The sequence below is a fragment of the Carassius gibelio genome, chromosome B3 (assembly GCF_023724105.1).
Source record: "Carassius gibelio isolate Cgi1373 ecotype wild population from Czech Republic chromosome B3, carGib1.2-hapl.c, whole genome shotgun sequence".
Taxonomy (NCBI): Eukaryota; Metazoa; Chordata; class Actinopteri; order Cypriniformes; family Cyprinidae; genus Carassius; species Carassius gibelio.
In genome coordinates this window covers 44,574,954-44,596,841 of record NC_068398.1, presented here as the reverse complement: position 1 = coordinate 44,596,841, position 21,888 = coordinate 44,574,954, and the positions used below count along the sequence as shown (strand labels likewise).

The window sequence follows — 21,888 nt, the reverse complement described above, 5'->3', positions numbered from 1 at the left end:
GTCACAGGTCGGAGCGGACCACAGATGTCGTGAGTCTTGCCCCTCCCTAGTTTCCACCTCGAGGAGGTCCCAAGAACACCCCAATGACCAGACACACGAGAGAGTGAGTATAATTAAAACAACTTTATTTAAATTATTTAAAAAGGTGTGAAGGGAGGGGAAAAGGGAATCTAAAATCCACTCTCGGGGCCAGAGAGTATAGGTTCGAGTCGCTTCTGACTCTGTTACGGGGACTCTCAGGTAAGCCTGTAGGTGTATTGTGTCCTTTCCTTCACGTGACTCAACAGGGTTTTTCTCAGTAGTGCCTTTGTGTTTCTCCTGCAGGAGAGCCATCGGTGGGGCCCTTCCAGTCCCTGCACGCAGAAGGCAAGTAATTCTGATGAATTGGGTGGGGTGCGTACCTGACGCTGTTCGCCACGAGATTCTGGCTCTTAGCTGTGGGCGTACAGAAGGGCATACAAAGGGCGACTGGAGCTTGACCTTGGGCATACAGGTAAGTATACAAGGGCAATACGCTGGCTTTTAGCTTTAGGCGTACAGAGGGGTATACAGGGGCGACTGGAGCTTGACCTTGGGCATACAGGTAAGTATACAAGGGCAATACGCTGGCTCTTAGTTTTAGGCGTACAGAGGGGTATACAGGGGCAACTGGAGCTTGCTCTGGGCATGCAGGTGGGTATACAGTGACAATACTGAATGGATACAACTCACAGACCCTTGAAGCGGTGGACGTCAGGCTTAAGCACTTGGAAACTCTCCCACGACGACTCAGACTCCAGCTTGCTTTTAGGATGTAGAATTTATTTTAAGTGAAACGAGGGGGCCTAATCATATATTTTGTCTTATGTCAAAACAGGACATGCAACTTTACCATTTTCTAAATTATTTTAAGCCGTAAAGTAAGCAGCATATATTAATATCCCGTGCATGGCTTTAGTAGGCTTGTATAAATGATACTAAGTGGGGCAGACGGTGCCTGAGACTTCCCAAGCTCAAAAGCTTTTTTCACATTACCTTACGTGAACTTCACTCCACAGAGACGATATCAGTCTGCTTCAACTGTTTCTGCATCAGGTCAGTGGAGTAGTGAATCAAATTAACCGAGTATAAATCAGTGTTGCCAACTTCTTTCAATGGAAAGTAGCTAAACCCTGCCTGAAAAGTTGCTAGATGACGTCATATGCTAATTAGCATATTCATGACGTAAGTGCGTCATATTATCTTGCCCTTTGTATGCTCATGTACTGCATTTTAAGGCAGTCAAAATTCTAAATAAAAGTTTTTTATTATTATATTTGAATGTTTTTGTTGTCCGACAATGGAATTAATATTATAATGACTGAAACGCGTCTATTAAGACTACATAACCAGCTCTCAAAGATGTTAATCTATGCACTAAAATCCTATTCACGACATTGTCTAATGAAATCACATACACATAAGATTAAGATAATGATTGTACTGTGATTTCGGCTATACTTGTATGTAAAATAGAGTTAGAAGCAACAGAATATATTTTTTTAACTGAAAGTGCTGCTCCTCTGCTTGTTGAACATAGCAGATGCAGAGAGAGAGAGAGGCGTGAGAAAGAGAGAGAGAGAAAGCTCGTGCGGCAGTACCGGAGAGTCTCAGAGACTAAATAAGGTCTGTCAAAAAAAGTCGCTAGATTTGTCGCAAGTCACTTTTTTGGAAAAAAGTCGCTATGGGGGTCTGAAAAGTCGTGGCAACACTGTTATAAATCCTTTAATTTAAATGTCCTCACATGAATAGCCTTTATATGGTTATATAGTGTTTGTTGTATTATTATTATTAAAATAGACATGTGATCGTCTTTCCTCACCCGAATTGCTCCACAACTTGTGACACTCCCCTTCTCCATCATCACTCCCTAAATCTAGTGCTCTTACTTGGGGATTGGAAACTTGCACTGCAGTTTCTTCCCCTCCGAATGAGAGCTCAATGCTACAATGCTGTCTTCCTCTGGGGAGGTTAATACTGTTAGCATTGATATAGAAAAGATTGAGGACTTGCCACCTCAATCTCTTACATATGAGCAGACTGCATTTTAGATCGCATGTTTCCCTCTGCCCTCACCCTATCAGGGGTGGGGATACAACAAAGCATGTGAGTACTGAATTGATTTGATTCTGCAGAGAGGTGTAAACATTTGAGCACCAATGTATGCATATTAATCCACAACTCATTACCATTTACAGTGTACAGATCATGTGTGAACTTAATTCCAGGTTTATATAAAGGTAAATGATAAAACAGGCAGGTATAAAAACAAAGATGGAAACATTTATCTTAACTTGAGCATGGAAAACAAACAATGGTGGCCTTTCTGGCTTTTCCAGAAACCTGTATCAAAGAAACATTTAGAGGCCACGTTGGAGTTGGGGTATAAATTGGGGTACAGTTGAATTGTATTGTTGTAAAGTGGGGGAAGCACCCTATATAGATTATAATATTATGACCAATAGACTCATGAGTTGACTAGTCTTCATGGTTTATGAAGTTAAGTAACTCTGCTTTTGTTCTGAACAACACATAATGAAACATAATTCCCAAAGCGCAATTCAGTTCCTACAGTTCACAGACCACACGTAACATTTCACACAACAGGTGAAAGAAGGAGTGTGATGTGACAAGTGGGAGAAAGTTTGAGGCCCACAGTGTGCTGCTGTAGCGGGTCATTGTGGAGCAGCCCAGGAAGCAATTAGCTTCTTTTTTAAGCTTCAATTATGCCTCTGCATTCATAGGTTTATAAAACGGTTATATGATAAAGAAAAATATTTTCATTCATACCCCTTAAAATCAACAATGCGACATCATCCAATTCTTCCATGCTGTTAGCTTCGCCTCGCTGTCTCTGTTCGGCTGCAACGACAAACGCTGTCCTCCTAGTTCAAATCCAAATTGGTCCCGACTCCCAAAAAACCGTTAGTTTACGCCCACATTCTCATTTGCAGCAGCTAACTGGCAGGTGTAACCATAGTAACGAGTTTTTACGCCAGCCTGCTCTATCGATCTGTAATCAGTTTACCGTCGTCATACGTGTGAAATCTTTGCTTCCAACATGATTTGGTGTTGCTTTATATGCTACATATTTGTGGCATTGACTCTGAAACAACTTTTGAGTCACTTTAACACAATGCACATTCGTAGCCCTGACTTTCGCGTCGTGTGCGGGATTTATGGCTGTCTATATGAGTACAGGGTGTATAACTCCTTCTACTATCATGTGAAGTGGACACACGCGCATCATCTTCTGAAGTGGCGGAGGAGGAAGTACCGACTTGCCACGGTTTACCTGGAGCACAAAAGGCAGCCGCGAACCACCAAACTAATACAAGCCCTGTGGCTGAGGCTGATGGCTCAAACATCGTCATTCCAGCGGTAAGTCGTTACACAAGCGAAAAATTTACATTTATTTAGGTCAACTTTCCACTGAACATGTTTGTTTGTGTCAATGACAGGCTCAGGTTGTAATTTTAAGATAAAGTAATCGCAGTGTTTAAAGTAATGCGTTACTGTAATTCCACTATTTTTGTCAGTAACGAGTAATGAACAAGTAATGTTAAAGCAAATACAACTAAGTTAGCCTACTGAGATTTAAATCGGCTAGTTAACTTATTTGAATACAAGTTAAATTCCAAAGCCTTTAATGTTAATTTATTGACAAGAGAGCAAGTGAATGCATACAATTTAGTATGCGTGTCAATCTTACTCATGAAGTACATATTTTTTTCTGATGATGTCAGAGTTATAGTTTTTTGTACTACTGTTTTGTTTTTATTTTACATACTCAAAATAAAGACACCTATCAGTAAAAATACACCCATCTTGTACCTTATTATAGGAATAAAAAAAATCTAGCTAGCTAGGTTACCCAGGTAGTTGTCAGATTGTCTGATGGTGATACCTACAAAAGACAATATTTTACCTGTTTTAATAGGTATGTTGTTAATCTCTTTCAGAGTGGATTTCAAGAAGATGGAGAGGGTCGCATGAATGTTGACCTTTCTAAACATGCAACTGCATTTCTTCTTCAAGCCAGAGAAACCCATCGACTGACACAGGTAATTGATGCCATTGATTTTCCAATTAATTATATTTAATTTTTAGTAGCAAGCTTAAAAGCAATATGCTTACTTAAACTGTAGAATGATTTAGCCACTGTTCAGACCTGGCATCTTGGTTGATCCGATCAAAGGTGGACAGCTAAAGGTATGTCAGAGAAACAGCTGACATTAGAATGTGTCTCCACATGCTTCTTCAGTGACCATTTGTTATCAGATCTCACTTCCCCGCTAGATGCAAATGGACACATACTTTGCTTACAAAATCTGCCCATCTACTATATTCTTTGAGCATGAGCTAAGAATATAGACAACATAATACACACAACACTTAAACTTTTATTTAGCACTGTCCACTTGTGATCCTATTGCCTAAAACAGATTTTAAGACCAAGTGTAATCAAGGTTTTAAAGCTGCAGAAGTCTATATTATTTCATGATAGTTTTGCTGGAAATTATGAGGTTCCATTTGTGCCAAAATTATGTCGACATGTTGTCTGTCTATGTTATGTGTCGTCTCAACTTACTCCTGTCACCTTTCCTTGTCATTTGCTTGTGTCGTCTTGCGTGTCAATGCTGCATGTTTCATGACTATGTGTCGTTTCCCTCTGTCGTTACTATGTGTCGTCTTCCATGTCGTTGCTATGCATCGTTTCCCTCTGTCGTTACTATGTGTATGGTGTACATTTTAGGACATCCTCAGATCTCAGTCCAAATGAAAAGGTGTCATGCCTCAGACTAAAAGGCTTTAGTCATCGGAAAAAAACGGCATCGCGCCTCAGACTGAAAAGCTTCAAGTCTCAGGAAAAACAATGTCAGGTGTCAGGTCTCATAATATTAGGCATCAGACGAAACGGACTCAGGTGGAGTATCGCGTTGCCCCGCCCCATGTGACATCACACGCACGCTGTTCAGAGGAAGTGGTGTATAATGGTTGATTGATGGCAAAAGGAGATAAGCAGTGTCTGATATATTATATTTTAACAGTTTTATTCAAATGTTACACTAAGTTATATAGGGAAGAGAACATGCATTTTGATAGTCATGTATGCACGTTTAAAAAGTTAGTTAGCTTTTATTTTGGCAAAGTAGTAAAATTACCGTCTGAGGATGTCCTAAAATGTACATCGTACTCATAGTAACGACATGGAAGACGACACAGTAACGACAAGGAAAAGTGACAGGAGTAATTTGCGACGGCACATAGCATAGACAGACAACATGTCGACATAATTTTGGCACAAATGGAACCTCTTAGGAAATAGCCTATTTTGATCATTGCATGTCCCTAACAATATGTAAATGAAGGGCTACTTTTAAAAGAAGTGTCTGAGTTTCAGTGGTGGACAGTAATGTAGTAGCTTTACTTCATTACTGTACTTAAGTACATTTTTCAAGTATCTGTACTTTACTGGAGTAGTTATATTTTGAGTAACTTTTACTTCACTACATTCCGAAGCATAAAATCTTACTTTTAACTTCACTACATTTCATAAAACATATCGTTACTCCCTATAATATATCACATGCTCAGACACGCAGAAGCGGTGTCTGATTCATCATGAACGAACCGAGTCTTTTCAAAATAAACTTTTAAATCGGATCGCAAATCGCACCAAACGTTTCGTTTACGAATTAGAATGATCCGATTGCAGCCTACTGTCCATGGATTGCAGCTGTTCTGGAGTAGACCACTCACTGATTCAAATGAACCGTTTAGTGCGAGTCTCCAGAAGTAAGAACCGGGAGATCTTGTGAGCGCGCGTGCGTCTGATGTTGCTAAAAGTAAGTTATTAATGTCAAAATATTTTATTAATTATTGTAACTGAAAATCATATTTAGGTCAAAATTGTCAGTTGTTTGGGTTCTACATCTGTTGTAAAGAGTGATCTATTTAAGCCCACTGAAATGCTCGAGTGCAGACGATGCAGACACATCAATTTTAGGTAAAAAATAAAAATAAAAAACCTTTTAAATAACACAGATTAAACACAATAACTCATGCACGTTCAAATTCCCTGCTGCCGTAATGTTAACAGTTTTATTAAATTGCTACCATCCGTGACGTCTGTTTTTATATTGTTTATCAACAGTAACGATATTGTTTGGATTAACCAGACTAAAAATAAGTAAATATTGTTAGCTGATGCTAACTGTCTAGCTAACAAGCTTTGCTGTTGCTAAATTGAGGTAATTTTTATAAATAATTTTTATTCAACCACCTATATATATATATATATATATATATATATATATATATATATATATATATATATATATTACCTCTGGGGGGAAAAGTAAGGATGTGATGTTCAGAACATGGTAACTACAGTAATTAGTGGGAAGAGATGCACCCCGTTTGGCCAGGGATGTTTTTACACCACAGACATGGTTTGAGAAGGAAACAATCATTATGAAAATATAATTATATTTTAAATGTTCTTCCTAACTTCAGGCCTTATTATCATGTCATATATAGGCCTAACTGTGATGTTCTGTAAAACAACAAACTTTAAAATACTTTTTTCTTACTGGTGAAAATCAGATGGTCATCTCGGTTTTCTCTCAGGTAAATCACAGTGTAAACTTCACAGTGAACATTACTCTCGTCAACGTAGTCCATATACACAACAAAAATATATCTTGACTCCATAAAGTGGTAATTTTGGAAAAAATCCCAGGTATTTTGAGCAGCAGGATTATTAAAAATATGTGCTTATATAAAATTAAGTAGTCTATGTAAAATTTCAGTACTTTTTTACTTAAGTACATAAAAAATCGAGTACTTTTGTACTTTCACTTGAGTAAAATTGAAAACTGAGTACTTTTACTCTTACTGGAGTAATATTTTATTATATGTATCTGTACTATTACTCAAGTACTTGATTTGTGTACTTCGTCCACCACTGCTGAGTTTGCATGTTGACTGCATTTTTATATAAATTTTTATAATATATACATTTTGTTTGTTTGTTTGCTACTCCCCAGAGAGCTGTTAACCAAATGGTGAGTGGAGTCCTGCAATATCAGGCCGCATTATTGGAGCACCTAAAACAGCAAATGAGCAAGATGATTGAGAGACATTCTGGGGACCTGGATCTGCTAAAGAGTGATGCAATGGGGATATTTGACCAGTTTGTTGACCCTTTCTATCAAATTTCTTCCACCCATTTCCAGGATAAGACCATCAAAGAACTGTTAAAACCAGTTGAACCAGAGATTCTTGTCGCAAAACAAACGGTATGTTGGAGACTGCAGAGTTCTTACCATTTAAGGACCATTTTTTTCATTATATACCGTTGGTGAAAAGTTTGGAGCAGCTGCTATCACATCCAAGAATAATGGCAATGATTGATACGAGGCCACAGGCATGCAAGGATGGATTTTTTTCATGATTTCATTGACGGAGACATTTTAAGTCACACCCACTGTTTCTGAAATTTCCCACAGCATTACAGTTAATTTCATATACAGATGAAATTAAGTTATGCAATCCTCTTGGATCTCGGGCAAACAAAAACAAATTGTTACTGATTTATTACACCTTAGGTAACATCAACCCTAAATACAGATCAAGACTTGCTGCCATTCGTCTGCTTGCCATGGTAAAATCAAAAGATCTTTCCCATTGTGGCATTGATGAGATATTTGAGAGGATTAACCGTGGCTTAACTGAGCTGTGTGATGGGGTCCAGGTTATCACTGCAAATGGTGAGAGGACAATTTATGGGGCACTTATGTCTGTGTGCGGAGACACTCTTGCTCAGCATGAAGTGGCTGGATTTAAGATAGGAGTGGGATTTGCCTACATTAAATGCAGGCACTGTGAATGCAACTTTGAAGACATACAGGAGCAACTTAAGGAAGATTTTTTTTGTTAAAATGACAAAGGTAAGTCATAACAGGCAATGTAATGACATTGAAAAGGCAAATACTGACTTTCTGAAATACAATCTAAAAATGACATATGGCATAAACAGGAGAAGCAAATTAACAGAATATCCTCACTTTGATATAATCAATCAAATCCCACTGGACATCATGCATGTCATTCTTGAAGGTGTTGCCCCATATGAAACAAATATGTTTTAAAGCGTCTTGTGCTTTCAGGGCATATGGACTTAGACGCATTCAACAGTGCAATTATTTGTTTCCCTTATTCTCCTGAGGATGCAAGGGATAAGCCTTGCCCCAGATCTGTCAATACACTGTCATCAAATGACAATAAATTGAAACAGTCAGCTGGGCAAATGCTGGTTTTGTTAAAGATCCTACCATTTCTTATTGACAAAATTGGAGAAAACGATTACACACAAATGCTACTTAAGTTGTTAGAGATAGTCAAAATTCAGTTTTCACCTATTATTGCTCTCTCAACTCTTTCAAGGCTAATGTGACGGTTTGGTATGGAAGACAGGAGGCAAATGCAAGTTCACAGAGTTTATTGTAATGAGATGAGATGGATGAAGGTTGGAGAGAGACACAGGGACCTCGATGACAGCACAGACTGGTGAGTAGGTGGGTTGAGTGCGCTGGTAGAGATGACGGTGGTGGTAGATCCGTGAGAGGCAAAGATAATCCGTGTGAGAGGAACAATCCAGAGATGACCGAACAAGAGACAAGCAAGAGCAGGAACATGAGAATCAGGACAGACATCTAACACGGAGGAACTCAAACAACGATCTGACAAACAAGAGACGAAAGACAGGGTGTTAAATAGGCAGTTGGAATGATATTCACCCACATGAAACAATCAACATGACATAACATGAATACAGCTGGAGACGGTGCATTCATGAACCGTGACAGTACCCCTCCTCCTAAGGACGCCTCCTGGCGTCCCCAGAGTCTCTTACCTGTCGATTGTAATCATCGATAAGGGAGTGATCCAGGATGTCCCTAGCAGGTACCCAACTTCTCTCCTCCGGACCGTAACCCTCCCATTCCACCAAGTACTGAAATCCGTGTCCCCTCCGTCTAGAGTCCAGAATGCGACTGACCGAATAGGTGGGGTGGTGGGGGGGCGTTGTAGGCGGATTGAAATACTGGCTTTATTTTGGATACGTGAAAGGCGTGATGAATTCTCCTGTACGCAGGAGGGAGTTCAAGGCAGACTTGGTGCGCCCCAACTTGGAGTAGAGACTCACGGGCTCTAGTCCAAGTACGGTGACACCTCTGGATGAAGGCGTGAACGGAGGGGACCGCAATTTCGGATTCCATACTGGGAAAAATAGGTGGCTGGTAACCTACACTACACTCAAAAGGAGATAGGCCCGTAGCTGATACTGGTAAGGTATTGTGGGCGTACTCCACCATAGAGAATTGTTGGCTCAAGGAGGAAGGATTCTTGGAGACCAAACATTGCTACACCCTTTCCAAATCTTGGTTGGCTCTCTCGGTTTGACCATTGCTCTGGGGGTGAAACCCTGAGGACAGACTTACAGTCGCTCCCAGTAGTCTACAGAATTCTCGCCAAAATTTTGACACAAATTGGTGTCCCCTGTCGGAAACCACATCTATCGGGAGGCCATGTAAACGAAAGACGTGGTCTACGACGGTCAACGCTGTCTCCTTGGCTGTGGGTAATTTGGGCAAGGGAATAAAGTAGGCTGCCTTCAAGAACCGGTCCACCACGGTTAAAACTACCGTGTTGCCCTGGGAGGGCGGTAGTAAAATCTAGAGCGATGTGGGACCAGGGTCTCGAAGGAACCGGCAGCAGTTGGAGTAACTCATCAGGGGGCCGATTGGAAGTCTTACCAGTGGCACAAACTGAGCAAGCCAAAACAAAACTGTGAATGTCGCGAGCCATAAGTGGCCACCAGAATCGTTGCTTGACAAAAAATCTAGTACGGTTAACCCCTGGATGGCAAGCTACATTAGAGCAATGTCCCCACTGGATAACGTTGGACCTTAATCCCTCCGGCACAAATAAGCAGTTCGGTGGGCACCCGGGCGGAGGCAATACCCCTTCTAAGGCCATTCTGACCTTCGATTCGATCTCCCATGTGAGAGTGGAGACCACTAATGTCTCAGGAAAAATACACTCGGGAGTGGACGGGCGTTCGGAATGGTCAAATATACGTGACAAAGAATCTGGTTTGATATTTTTGGAAACTGGGCGGTACAAGAGAGTAAAGTCAAAACGTCCGAAAAAAAGTGCCCATCGAGCCTGCCTGGAGTTCAACCTTTTGTAGGTGCTAATGTACTCTAAATTTTTGTGGTCAGTCTATACTATAAAAGGAACCCCCGATCCTTCTAAGCAGTGTCGCCATTCCTCCAATGCCATCTTAACTGCCAACAATTCTTGGTTACCAATATCGTAATTTCGTTCTGCAGGAGATAAACGATATGAAAAATATGCACAAGGTTGGAACTTGTCGTCTAAGGCAGATCGTTGTGATAACACCGCTCCTACCCCCACCTCCAACGCAACGACCTACACCACAAACTGACATGTAGGGGCAGGGGTAATCAGAATAAGGGCTGAAATTAACCCCTTACTAGTAACCCCCCTTTTTTGGCATGGAGACTGAAATTACATACCCAAAATAAAAAGGTTTCTGCTCATGATTCTTTCTGACTAGATACATAATCAACCTTTGTTCACAAAGCTGACACTTTAAAGTTTACTGATCAGGAATCAGAATCACTCAGACTGTTATAATAATAGAGATATATAAGCTCAAACATAAAAACAAAAATAAAAATATAAAAAACATATGTTTTAAATGTATTTACAAAAATGTTGATGTAGGAAATGAGTTTGAAAACACAGTGTAGCTAAGGCCACAAGTCTTCCAAAACTTCATAAAAAATGTCATAATCAAATCTGTAAAACTGTGAATTTTATGAAATATTTTCTAAGGCCATGTCATGTGTGTTTTTAGAGAAGGCTAATCAGATTGATTTATGGCACTTGTCATCTCTATAAGATCTCACATGTAAACATTCCTGTGCTCTTTGTGTATGTTTCACTGTTGAAAGCTGCCCGATTCATTATTCTATTGTTCTCACCAAACGAGTCTTTCACATCTCCGGCAGGTATGACACATTATCCGCATTATTCTTTTATCATTATTCTTTTGTTTTTATTCCACCTTTATTAGCCTTGATTGTGGTTTTTCAGGCTTTACAAAGCAACAAAGCAGCGATCTCACTTCAGTCTCTCTTTGCATTTAGCACTTATTTATCAAAAGTCTTACTATAAAAATACAACAAAACATTTTCTTACGACCTTACGTGAATTATTGAGACAAAAATGCATTATGAAGAAGAAAAGCACCTGCTATTAGTAGCATTGGTGCTAACGTTAGCATCAAGCTACATCAGACAATTTATGAAATTATTAGTACACTTTTACTCAAAACTCACTTTAAACCCCGATCGAGTGTTTATAATAACTTCCTTTAGTGATCAGGGGTGGAATTTGGTCGTTTACTGTTGTAAAAATATGTTATTTGTAGCCTTTTTCATCGCTGCACAAGTTAGCATTTCCGATGTACATTTTCGATTTTTTTTTTATAAAAACGCCCCAGATCTCAAGAAATTCTCATACCAAGCTTTACTATCGTAATCGCGGGTTTATTATTCGGATATTTTGTGTGTACAGAGGTGTTTCAGTGTTGTTTTGGCCAGATAACTACCAGGAAGTGTACAGGAAGCATGTGACACGATGTGGCGCTCCTGACATAAATCACTAAATATCTGTCACTGCAACAATGTTTTATCAAAATATTGGTCAAATATCGAAGCTAGAGTCTTTAAACTTTCAATTGGTGCACAGTTTGTCCAGATGAAGTAAGACAGTGAAGTTTAACGTGCTGTGAAAGTGAAACAATAATAAACTGGGGCCGTCAGCGATGTTTGCACGTAAAGGGGTTAAACGGCTCTTCAGTTTGGCAAACACAGCCTCAGCTGTTTCTGACCACCTGAATGCAGTCTTGGCGGAGGTCAAGGTGGTCAGAGGTGTGGCTAGTTGGCTGAAGTTGCGAATTAAACGCCAGTAGAAGTTAGCGAACCCCAGAAACCTCTGTAGGGCCTTACGGGTATCTGGACTTGGCCACTCTACCACAGCCTTAACTTTCTCGGGATCCATGGGTATTCCCTCAGTCGACACGATATACCCCAGAAATGGAATTGACTGTGCATGAAACTCGCATTTCTCCACCTTGACAAAAAGCCCATTCTCTAGCAACCTCTGAAGCACTCGTCGGACGTGCTGAACATGTTCCTGGAAAGAAGAAGAAAAAATCAATATGTCATCCAGGTAGACATAAATGAACTGATGAATCATATCTTGCAGCACGTCGTTGACGAGTGCCTGGAAGACCGCTGGGGAGTTGGAAAGCCCGAAGGGCATAACCAAATATTCAAAGTGCCCTCTGGGGGTGTTAAAAGTGGTCTTCCATTCATCCCCCTCCCTGATCCGAACCAAATGATACGCATTGCGTAAGTCCAGTTTTGTGAAAATTGATGCTCCCTGCAACCTCTCGAAGGTCTAAGACATCAACAGCAAAGGATAAGTATTCTTTACCGTGATGTTGTTCAGTCCCCGGTAATCAATACAAGGTCGCAGTGAACCGTCCTTCTTTCCCACAAAAAAGAACCCCGCCCCCGCAGGAGAAGAGGAAGGGTGGATGAACTTCGAAGCTAGAAAATCAGAAATATATTTCTCCATAGCCTCCCTTTCCAGAAGAGAAAGTGAATATAACTTGCCTTTAGGCTGAGACTTACCTGACAATAAATCTATGCTACAGCCGTAGGGATGATGCGGAGGAAGTTAAGCAGCACTAGACTTACTGAACACTTCCTTCAGATGGAGGTACTCTGCGGGCACGTTAGATAAATCCACCGCCTCCTCCTGTTATACAGACATAGACACAGACGGACAGGCAGACACTAAACCAGACTCATGACACTTTTTAAACCAGGACAGAATGGAATTTGAGGACCAGTCTATTTTAGGGTTATGGAGGAGGAGCCAAGGGTGCCCAAGGACAATGGGTGCCAGGGGAGAGTCAAGGATGTTAAAGGAAATAGTCTCGGAGTGATTGCCAGATGTAATGAGTGTGATGTCTTCAGTGATGTGTGAGATGGTAGGGAGTTGCTGTCCATTGAGGGCGTGAACAGTGATGTGGTGCGGAAGGGGTATGTGCTGTCCATGAAATTACCCTTTGCCCCTGAGTCCAGTAGTGCTTGACAGTGGTGGGTCTGTGCTGACCACCTCAGTCTTACCGGGAGGAGTGTAGAGGATGATGATGATGGTGATGAGGTCTTCTCGGCGGAGATCCCACCCGATAGTAGCCCCATACAGTACTACCGGGCCTGGCCCTTTTACCGGACAGGTGTGGGCTTGATGTCCGGCTCCCCCACAGTAGAGGCACAGGCCAAGGGACCTCCGCCTCTCCTTCTCCTCCCGGGAAAGCCGAGCTCGCCCTACCTGCATGGGCTCGTGATCATAGGAGGGGCTGGCCGCGTCCCCGCCGCTGAATCGCTGGGTAAGCACCTCCTCTCCATCCGTGTCAGACGTGCATCGACCCGCAAGGCCAGCTTGATAAGTCCATTGAGGGACATGGGGAGATCCAGTGCGTAGATCTCCTTCTGGATGCGGTCAGCCAGCCCATGCAGGAACATGTCTCACTGCGCCTCCTCGTTCCAATGGCACTCCACCGCCAGGGTCCGGAACTCGATTGAATAGTATGAGACGGATCTCTCGTGCTGGCGTAACTCCGCCAGCCTCCTGCCCGCCTCCCATCCTGAAATGAGGCGCAGCATGGATCCTGGTTCTCCCACACCGCTGTCCCCCATAGCGCCGCCCTCCCAGAGAGTAGCTTCAACACGAAGGCCACCATGGCCCTTTCGTTAGCAAAGGTTCTGGGCTGTAGGGAAAAGTGCATGTCACAGCGGGTTTAGAAATGCTCTACAGAAGTTAGGCTCACCCAAGTACATCTCCGGGATTTGGAGACGTGGTTCCAGCTGGGAGGGGGTCTCCGTTGGTACTGGGAGAACAGGCGGTGTGGGCGGCGCAGTGGAAGCTCGTAGTAGCTGGAACTGTTGAGTGAGCTCGGACACCTGCGTCACCAAGGTTTGAACCGCGCGACCAGTGTCGTCAAGACTCCTCTCCTGTGAGTCCATCCTCCGAACACTGGTGCTGAGAAACTCCTCGAGGGTGGAATGGTGACTTCTAGCTGCCTCCATAATGGTCAGATCGTTATGTGACGGTTTGGTATGGAAGACAGGAGACAAATGCAAGTTGACAGAGTTTATTGTAATGAGAAGAGATGGATGAAGGTTGGAGAGTGACGCAGGGACCTCGATGGCAGCACAGACTGTTGAGTTGGTGGGTTGAGTGCGCTGGTATAGATGACGGTGGTGGTAGATCCGTGAGAGGTGAAGATAATCCGTGTGAGAGAGGAACAATCCAGAGACAACCAAACAAGAGACGAGCAGGAACATGAGAATCAGGAAAGACATCTAACACGGAGGACCTCAAACAACGATATGACAAACAAGAGACGAAAGACAGGGTGTTAAATAGGCAGTTGGAATGAGATGCACCTGCCGCTGATCAGACGATAAGCGGCAACACCCACATGAAACAATCAACATGACATAACATGAATATAGCTGGAGACGGTGCATTCATGAACCGTGACAGCTAAAGCTTTTAATAGAGCAACATTTAAAACATTTCAAGCAACTGTTTCCAGATGCAAATATTATAACTAAACAGCATTACTTGCTGCATCTTCCTTCAAGATCAAGGTATCCTTATTTCATACCCGCAGGTAAAGTTTTTTGCAGATAAAAGATTTCGGTCATCCACAATAAAACCTAAAAACATAAAACCTAAAAACAGACATAAAAACAGGCTGCACCATGACACATACACATCCTCTATCCAAGTTAACTATCAAATACTAAAACATCTATCTTACTCATATTATTTAAAAATTAAATTGCCACTGGAACAAAAGTGTTTCTGTACCGTCTAGTCTTCCATCTCGAAGCCACAAACCGACGACCAGAGGGAAGTAACTGAAAGTCATTCCTTAAGGGATGCGACTGATAATTCAGATTAAGGCACTTGGTCCTACAGTGAGGCATATGTGTATGCGCTTTGAGTCAAAGCATTGCTTTTTTAAGCAGTGGGCTTTGAAAAGTAGTTTTAAAAATATATGTAATTCTCTTGTGAAGCACAACCAACTTTATGAATGTAGTCAGAATGTGCATGAGAAACATCCAATTTGTTCAAGTGAAGTTGACATGGGCCCAGCCTCTGAGGTGAAAAATGTTCACTATGTAGAAGGAAAGATTAAAGACTTCTTAGGAATAGAGCATGTTGAACATATAGTTTCAGTACAGTGGATTATGCAACATGGGAATAAGCATTCATGTGGAAAATCCTTGGTTATTTCTAATATCATCAATGATACTTCAGAGTTTGCACTTGTGAAAAACATTTATATTTTAAATGCTTCACTGAATTGTTTTGAATGCCAACCTCTCTACAGTTGGGTGGATTGATCATTATTTAGCTTATGAGGTAGAAGTTCCTGACCTAGCTCAAGCCAATATATTCATGGATGCTGAAAGGTTTATTGATTATACACCATACTACTGTGTAAACTTCAATAATAGCAAGTACATTCCACTGAAGTATGATCTCACAGACATTATCAAACATCATTCTTGAGTCTGTATTGAGTTTGGGTATTTGTGCGCAATTACTTTTTTTTAAGCACTGACAAACATTGTGATTGATGACAGCATTTATTTTCACTTATTACTTTTGGAATAACAGCGTGCACCAGAACAGAGAAGGAAACATTATTCCAACTTTTGCTTCTGTCTTTTTTTACATATCAACATGGTTTGATGTAAAGTAAGAAAAATAGCCACACTGTACTGTGCATTGTGATTTTTTGTGAGTTGGGAATGTTGACCTGCAGTTTTCAATAAAGCAGATTTGTTGTCTCAATTCAAGTTAAGTCTATTACTTGAAACAAGATGATGCATCTTTTATAAATAACACAGCAGCTTAAAAACATTATGTCAAAAAAGCTTGTTTCATCTGAGATATGACACAAAACATGATGTTTTCAAGACTGTTTCACTTAACAAGATATTTAAGATGCACAGTCTAAAAACAAGCTCCTTTATCTCACTTAAATCTGGTTCTTTAGGTGATTTTGTCTTATATTAAGTGTGAGGAGATATTTTGACTAGAAACGAAAAATATACTTGGCAAGATTTTGAGTTTTTGCAGTGAAGTATAACTAAATAAAAGCGATCCATGTGCATACAGATGTATTGTAGCTGCGTTGTGTCACATGACAAGCATGACGCGTCGCCATGGAAACAATAAGGCGGTAAACTCTAAAATAACGGTCGTCTAAAAAAAATCACGCCGGGGGCTCAGCTAGAATATTTTAAACTATTGTGCGAAAGGGTTAATGTGTGTGGAGAGGGATGTTGTTTGCTCTCTTTGAAGTTTTCTTGTTTTAATGCATGGTTTTCTGTAGTATTTGCTGGCAACTCAGGAGTGAAGTGTCCAAATGAGGAGGGTCCGGCTGCAGACATGCTCTTAAAATGATTTATTGATTCATTAATTTAAAGAGTACAAGGGACGTTCACTTGTGGAAGTGCAGGTGTCTGAGAATTCAGGTGCATGTCTGGAGCCAGACCCTTCTCATTTTGGACCCTTAGCTCCTGAATTGCCATTGATTTATTTCTCAATTTGATAACATGACATGCTGAACAACATTAAACATTAAAAATGAATATAAAACATACATAAATACTGTATATACTCCTAAACCAGGTCTTTGTTTACAATGATGTTTTTGATATAATATTTTTTCAAATATTAGGAGTGCTATTGAAGTACTACTTTCCAAAGATATTTTCCAAGACGAGGACATAAGGAGTGCAGTTAACTGCAACTCGAGAAATTCGTCAAGATGAAGGAAACAACATTAGAAGCTGCCATCTCATACCAGTCCAGTTTTGGGGCGTTAAAAAAATGAAAGCATCTCCTTAATGTGGACCAATCACCGTCACGGGTTACTCTATGAAGAATTCTGTATTTGTATTGCTTCTGCTTATATAAGCTTTGTAATTTCATGAAATAGACTGTTTGACAAAAAACATCTTTCTTTGGCACACTCCTCTGGTTTGTCTTATAACAACTCGATTAGCAAATGTTTCTATTTATTTCCTCTAATAACATAATGGCATGAAAAAAACAAAGCACTTTTTTATTTACGCAAATCCAAAGTTTACTGAAAATCTTCAGGAATTTCATTCAGAAAATTCACATCTGATACATGGAACGAGACAAAAACCCACAGAAACAATTAAATGCAACTGCTTGATATTTATTGAGTTGTTCTTGCACATTAGTAAAGAAATTAAGGGAGAATTAGTTAAAGGAGCAACTGACCAAAAAAATGAAAAACTGATTACAAACTTGTAGCCTTTCACTTCACAAGACATTAATTGATGTGGATTATTGTGATGTCTTCATGATCAGCTGTTTGAGCTTTCATTCTGATGGCACCCATTCACTGCAGAGGATCTCCATCAATAAGCAAATTATGTAAAGTTTTATTTCTTCAGATCTGTTCTGATGAAGAACTAATCTTTATCTTGGATCGACTGAGGGTAAGCGATGTTTCAAAATTGTCATTTTTTGGTCAACTATTCCTTTAATGCAAGACAATAAGACATTCACAATTTTACATTTAACTTAAATGCTCGAGAGTATTTCTTCACACACACATAAGGCTTTTTAACATGACAGGGGTTGTCATTCCAGTTGCTCGAGGCTATAGCAGGAAGGAAAAAGTTTATTATTGTTACAGTATAAGTATTCTGATCAAATGTAATGAATCTTAAGGTAATACAGCCAATTCTATTCCTTTACCATTTCATAAACATTAAGTGAATTTAAAATACAGTTCTACATTCGGCTGGTTATTGGATAAAAATAACAAAGATATAAATAGTGATGATATTTCATAAACATTTAAAACACTCACGTTGATAGTTCATCATAAGACAGTGCTCGTCTCTATTGGTATTGTCAGGTTGTGAAGGAGCCCATATCTCTTGGTCCAGTTTTGATCCATCACTCCACAGCCATGTTCCCTCCTGTGAACAGAACACCATAAAGGACACTCCGTTTCCATCACACACCTACATGGCATTATTTGATATTCATTAATATAAAAAAACATGTTCACACCAACCATTTGGATCACAAGCTCATGATGTTAACGCATCAAAAACATGTTTGTGTTTCTCTATAGAAGACCTACCATTTCTCCAGTAGACCTACCATGCCAAACATATCAGCTGTATCCTAATCTTACTTTTTATTCTATGACATAACTCAAAAACAACTACAATATACAAAAGAAAAAGAAAAAGAATGGCCATTGACAAGTACGCTAAACAAATGTAAAACAAACATACTGAAACAGCGTCATAGCCTCCTATCCAGGACGGAGTTGCAGCTTGAGTTTGAGATTTAATCATGAACTGTACGAAGATGTACTCCTCATAACTGTGTACAGAGGCCAGGTTCCCATCGTAGCCCAAACACTGTTTCTAAAGAGAGTAGGACATAAAAACTATTGTTAACTAACTGAAAATTTCAAGACTTAGAAATGAAGGAATCCCTATGATAAGATGGCATCTCATACCTCTGCTTCAATCCAGGAACGCTGAAAGTTAAAAAAGCGGAAGCATCTACCTTCATATGCAGACCATCCACTTTCACAGGTTGCTGTAAGAAAGATAGGTGAGTATTATTGCCGCCTTAAACCTTTAGTATTTTCATTAAACTGAGATCAGATTGATATTGTATGTATACGCACCTTGTCTGACCAGGGTACAGGTCCCTGTTTAAAATGTGTGAATAGCACGAAGAGATAAACAGAACAAAGATACAAATTAAACAATGTTTAAGTTTGCAATTGTCCAGTTACAGAGAGAATATAATAAGATGTAAAATAGCATTGCATAGTCTTCACTGTATAAATGAAAAGAGTTGAATTCTTGTTAAAAGGACAAAGTAATTTAGTGAAGGGCAATGACGGATTTTCTCTCATTACATTTCTTGGATTAACATCAGGACATCGACAGCAGCTGCTAAATTAGGTGCAGTCACTTTAAGAGAAAATGCATCAGATTTCTTTCTCAACTGTTTACATTCACTTAAGTGGTAACTGATCGCCAAGACAGGTACAACATAATATTTTATGCATTTGTCCGTTCAAGAGCAAGAAGAGGCAAAACTCAATTTGGTGTTGAAGGGCTGAGACGTGGCTCTCTGTGTGCACAGAACACAGCTCTCTGATGCTGAATTAAGCTTTTCTTGTGTTTGTATGTTTATGTTTTTGTTCACTCAGGTGCAGATGGAGAACTCAGTTCGGTGTTTGAGCTCTGTCCACATCCGTGGGTCCCTATGATCATCACCACCATTAACCCCATCTGGGATGACCCTGCTTTTAACACTACAACTAGACAGAACAAATGTAACACACTAAAATAACTCACCATCGCTTCTGCAATTAAGAGGAGCTCCCTCTGAAATAATAAAAGAAAAAGAATATATATATATATATATATATATATATATATATATATATATATATATATATATATATATTAAACATTTTAATAATCAGATTACAATTTTATGTCTAAATCCAAACTAACAGTCTGTGGGATTTGAGGTAAACTGAATAAATTAAAAACTGGGCCACATACACTTCACAACAATTACCTGAAGCACTCAGAGCAAAAGAGCAGAACAAATGTAACACACTAAAATATCTCACCATCGCTTATGCCAGTAAGAAGTGCTGTCTCTGAAATAATAAAAGAAAAAGAATATTTATATATTAAACATTTTAATAATCAGATTACAATTTTATGTCTAAATCCAAATTAACAGAGCAGAACAAATGTAACACACTAAAAGACAGCATCAATATCTTACCATTGCTTGTGCCATTAAGAGGTGTTGCCTCTGAAATAATCAAAGAAAAATTATATGTGTGTGTGTATTAAAAATTGTAATAATCAGATTTCAATTTTATGTCTAAATCCAAACTAATAGTGGGTGGGATTCGAGGTAAACCACATGAATAGAAATCTGGGCCACATACACTTCACAACAATTACCTGAAGCATCCAGAGCAAAGAGCAGAAAGAAAGACAGACAAAGAGGCCAGACTGCCATTGTTCCTGAAATCAACCAGTACTACTGCACACCTGACAAAACATGAAGACAGAACAGTTTTTATTCATTATTAACCTGTTCTCAATATCCACATTCCAATATTGCCAGCTGTACAAGAGCCCTGTGCATCACTATGAAGAGGATATATATATATATAAGCATTTCAAATTATCCATTGACTCAAGCCACACTTTTATGAAACAGTAAAGTGTAAAGTTTTGAACGGCTGAAAAACCTCACCCTCTATGAAGTTAGTCACGTACAAGTCGTCTGTAGCTCTCTGAAGAACAACAAATGCTTGACTCTTCAAAACCAGATCATGACTCCCCTCTTTTTATTTGGTTCATACACAGAGGAGACTGCTGTCTGATTGGTTCCTGTCTCCAAAACCCACAACAAATCCTTATCTTACACCTAATCCCACACAGGAAAACCAGGAGAGTTATGATAAGAAATCAGATTTCAACACCACACATTACATAACCTAAAATCAATACAAACATTTACTTGACTTGGTTATTTTATAACATTGTGTTAATAATGACTCTCTAGTGTTGTGGATGTTGTCAAATTTGACATTTCATTTGGTCACTGTCCCTATGTTTATAGGCATTATTCACAGCTATAGCAAGAATGGAAAAGGGTTTTGTCTGTAATACTACATTGAGATCAGGAGAGAGATGAAGAACATACATCACGTGGGGAGTACATATTCACGTTGTGCTGTGAGGCTCCTTGAGCTCATCAAAACTATTCATTAGTTCCTCAAATGTTCATTTCCGTTACCTAACAGATTGGTGAGTTTTATTCTGTCGAAGGAAAAAAACTGAAACTCAGGATTCTATTTATATTCTATATCTTGGAATTTTCTTATGCCTCTGTAATAACTGGACAACATACAAACATACTGATAGAAAATAGTGATTGAGAAAAACATTTTCACTTTGCTGTCCACAATGAATGCCAAGACAGTGCAAAACTATATACACACATACATATAGAATAATTGACGACGGGCTGTTGAATTATTATAAAAATAATTATATATGAAAAAATATAAATTTAGACTATGTATCTATATACACGAGTATAGAGTAGGAATATAGAATGAGTACATAGCTACATGAGTAATCTGTAATGTAATCAATAATCTTTACTTAATATCCTAATGATTTTTGTCATAAAAGAAAAATCTAAGATTTTGACCCATACAATGTGTTTTTTTTTTCTTCAGCTATTGCTAAAAAAAATATACCCTTAAGAATTAAGACTGGTTTTGTGCTCCAGGGTCACAAATTATTGATCTGCTATTTATGTTGCTGCTTTTCATCTGAGATTACATTTTAAAACGTATCTAATCCAAGAGCTTTCAAGCTACAACCACCAAATTTGGGATGGAATTATTTTTTTTAACTGGTCGAACTTACAATTTTCATTAAACAGATGATCATAGCTATGAAAAGTCCCACAGACTTTCATTTGGGAGTTGACACTTTTGTACAGTAAGACGTATAGTGTGTTTAGAAAAGCTTAATGATCATCCTAGGACAACAT

General features: G+C 39.5%; 2 protein-coding genes across 13 annotated transcripts in view; one reads left to right on the top strand and one right to left on the bottom strand.

Moving 5' to 3' along the window:
• The window catches only part of LOC127952778 (galactose-specific lectin nattectin-like), a 58,981-nt gene extending 38,091 nt beyond the window's left edge, over positions 1-20,890 (bottom strand). Inside the window, exons 1-10 of one of the 4 annotated variants that reach the window (XM_052551527.1) lie at positions 20,575-20,852; positions 20,277-20,366; positions 20,092-20,121; positions 19,931-19,960; positions 19,647-19,676; positions 18,965-18,988; positions 18,791-18,873; positions 18,561-18,695; positions 18,125-18,236; positions 17,627-17,911 (exon numbers count right to left, since the gene is read on the bottom strand). In XM_052551527.1, the coding sequence (XP_052407487.1) occupies positions 17,814-17,911; positions 18,125-18,236; positions 18,561-18,695; positions 18,791-18,873; positions 18,965-18,988; positions 19,647-19,676; positions 19,931-19,960; positions 20,092-20,121; positions 20,277-20,334 (600 nt within the window). In that variant the 5' untranslated portion in view covers positions 20,335-20,366; positions 20,575-20,852 and the 3' untranslated portion in view covers positions 17,627-17,813. Of the gene's footprint in view, positions 1-17,626; positions 17,912-18,124; positions 18,237-18,560; positions 18,696-18,790; positions 18,874-18,964; positions 18,989-19,646; positions 19,677-19,930; positions 19,961-20,091; positions 20,122-20,276; positions 20,367-20,574 lie in introns of those variants that run through there. The other 3 variants (XM_052551530.1, XM_052551528.1, XM_052551529.1) reach the window with 3 other exon arrangements.
• The window catches only part of LOC127952781 (galactose-specific lectin nattectin-like), a 166,268-nt gene that overhangs the window by 75,039 nt on the left and 69,341 nt on the right, over positions 1-21,888 (top strand). The window lies entirely within an intron of this gene.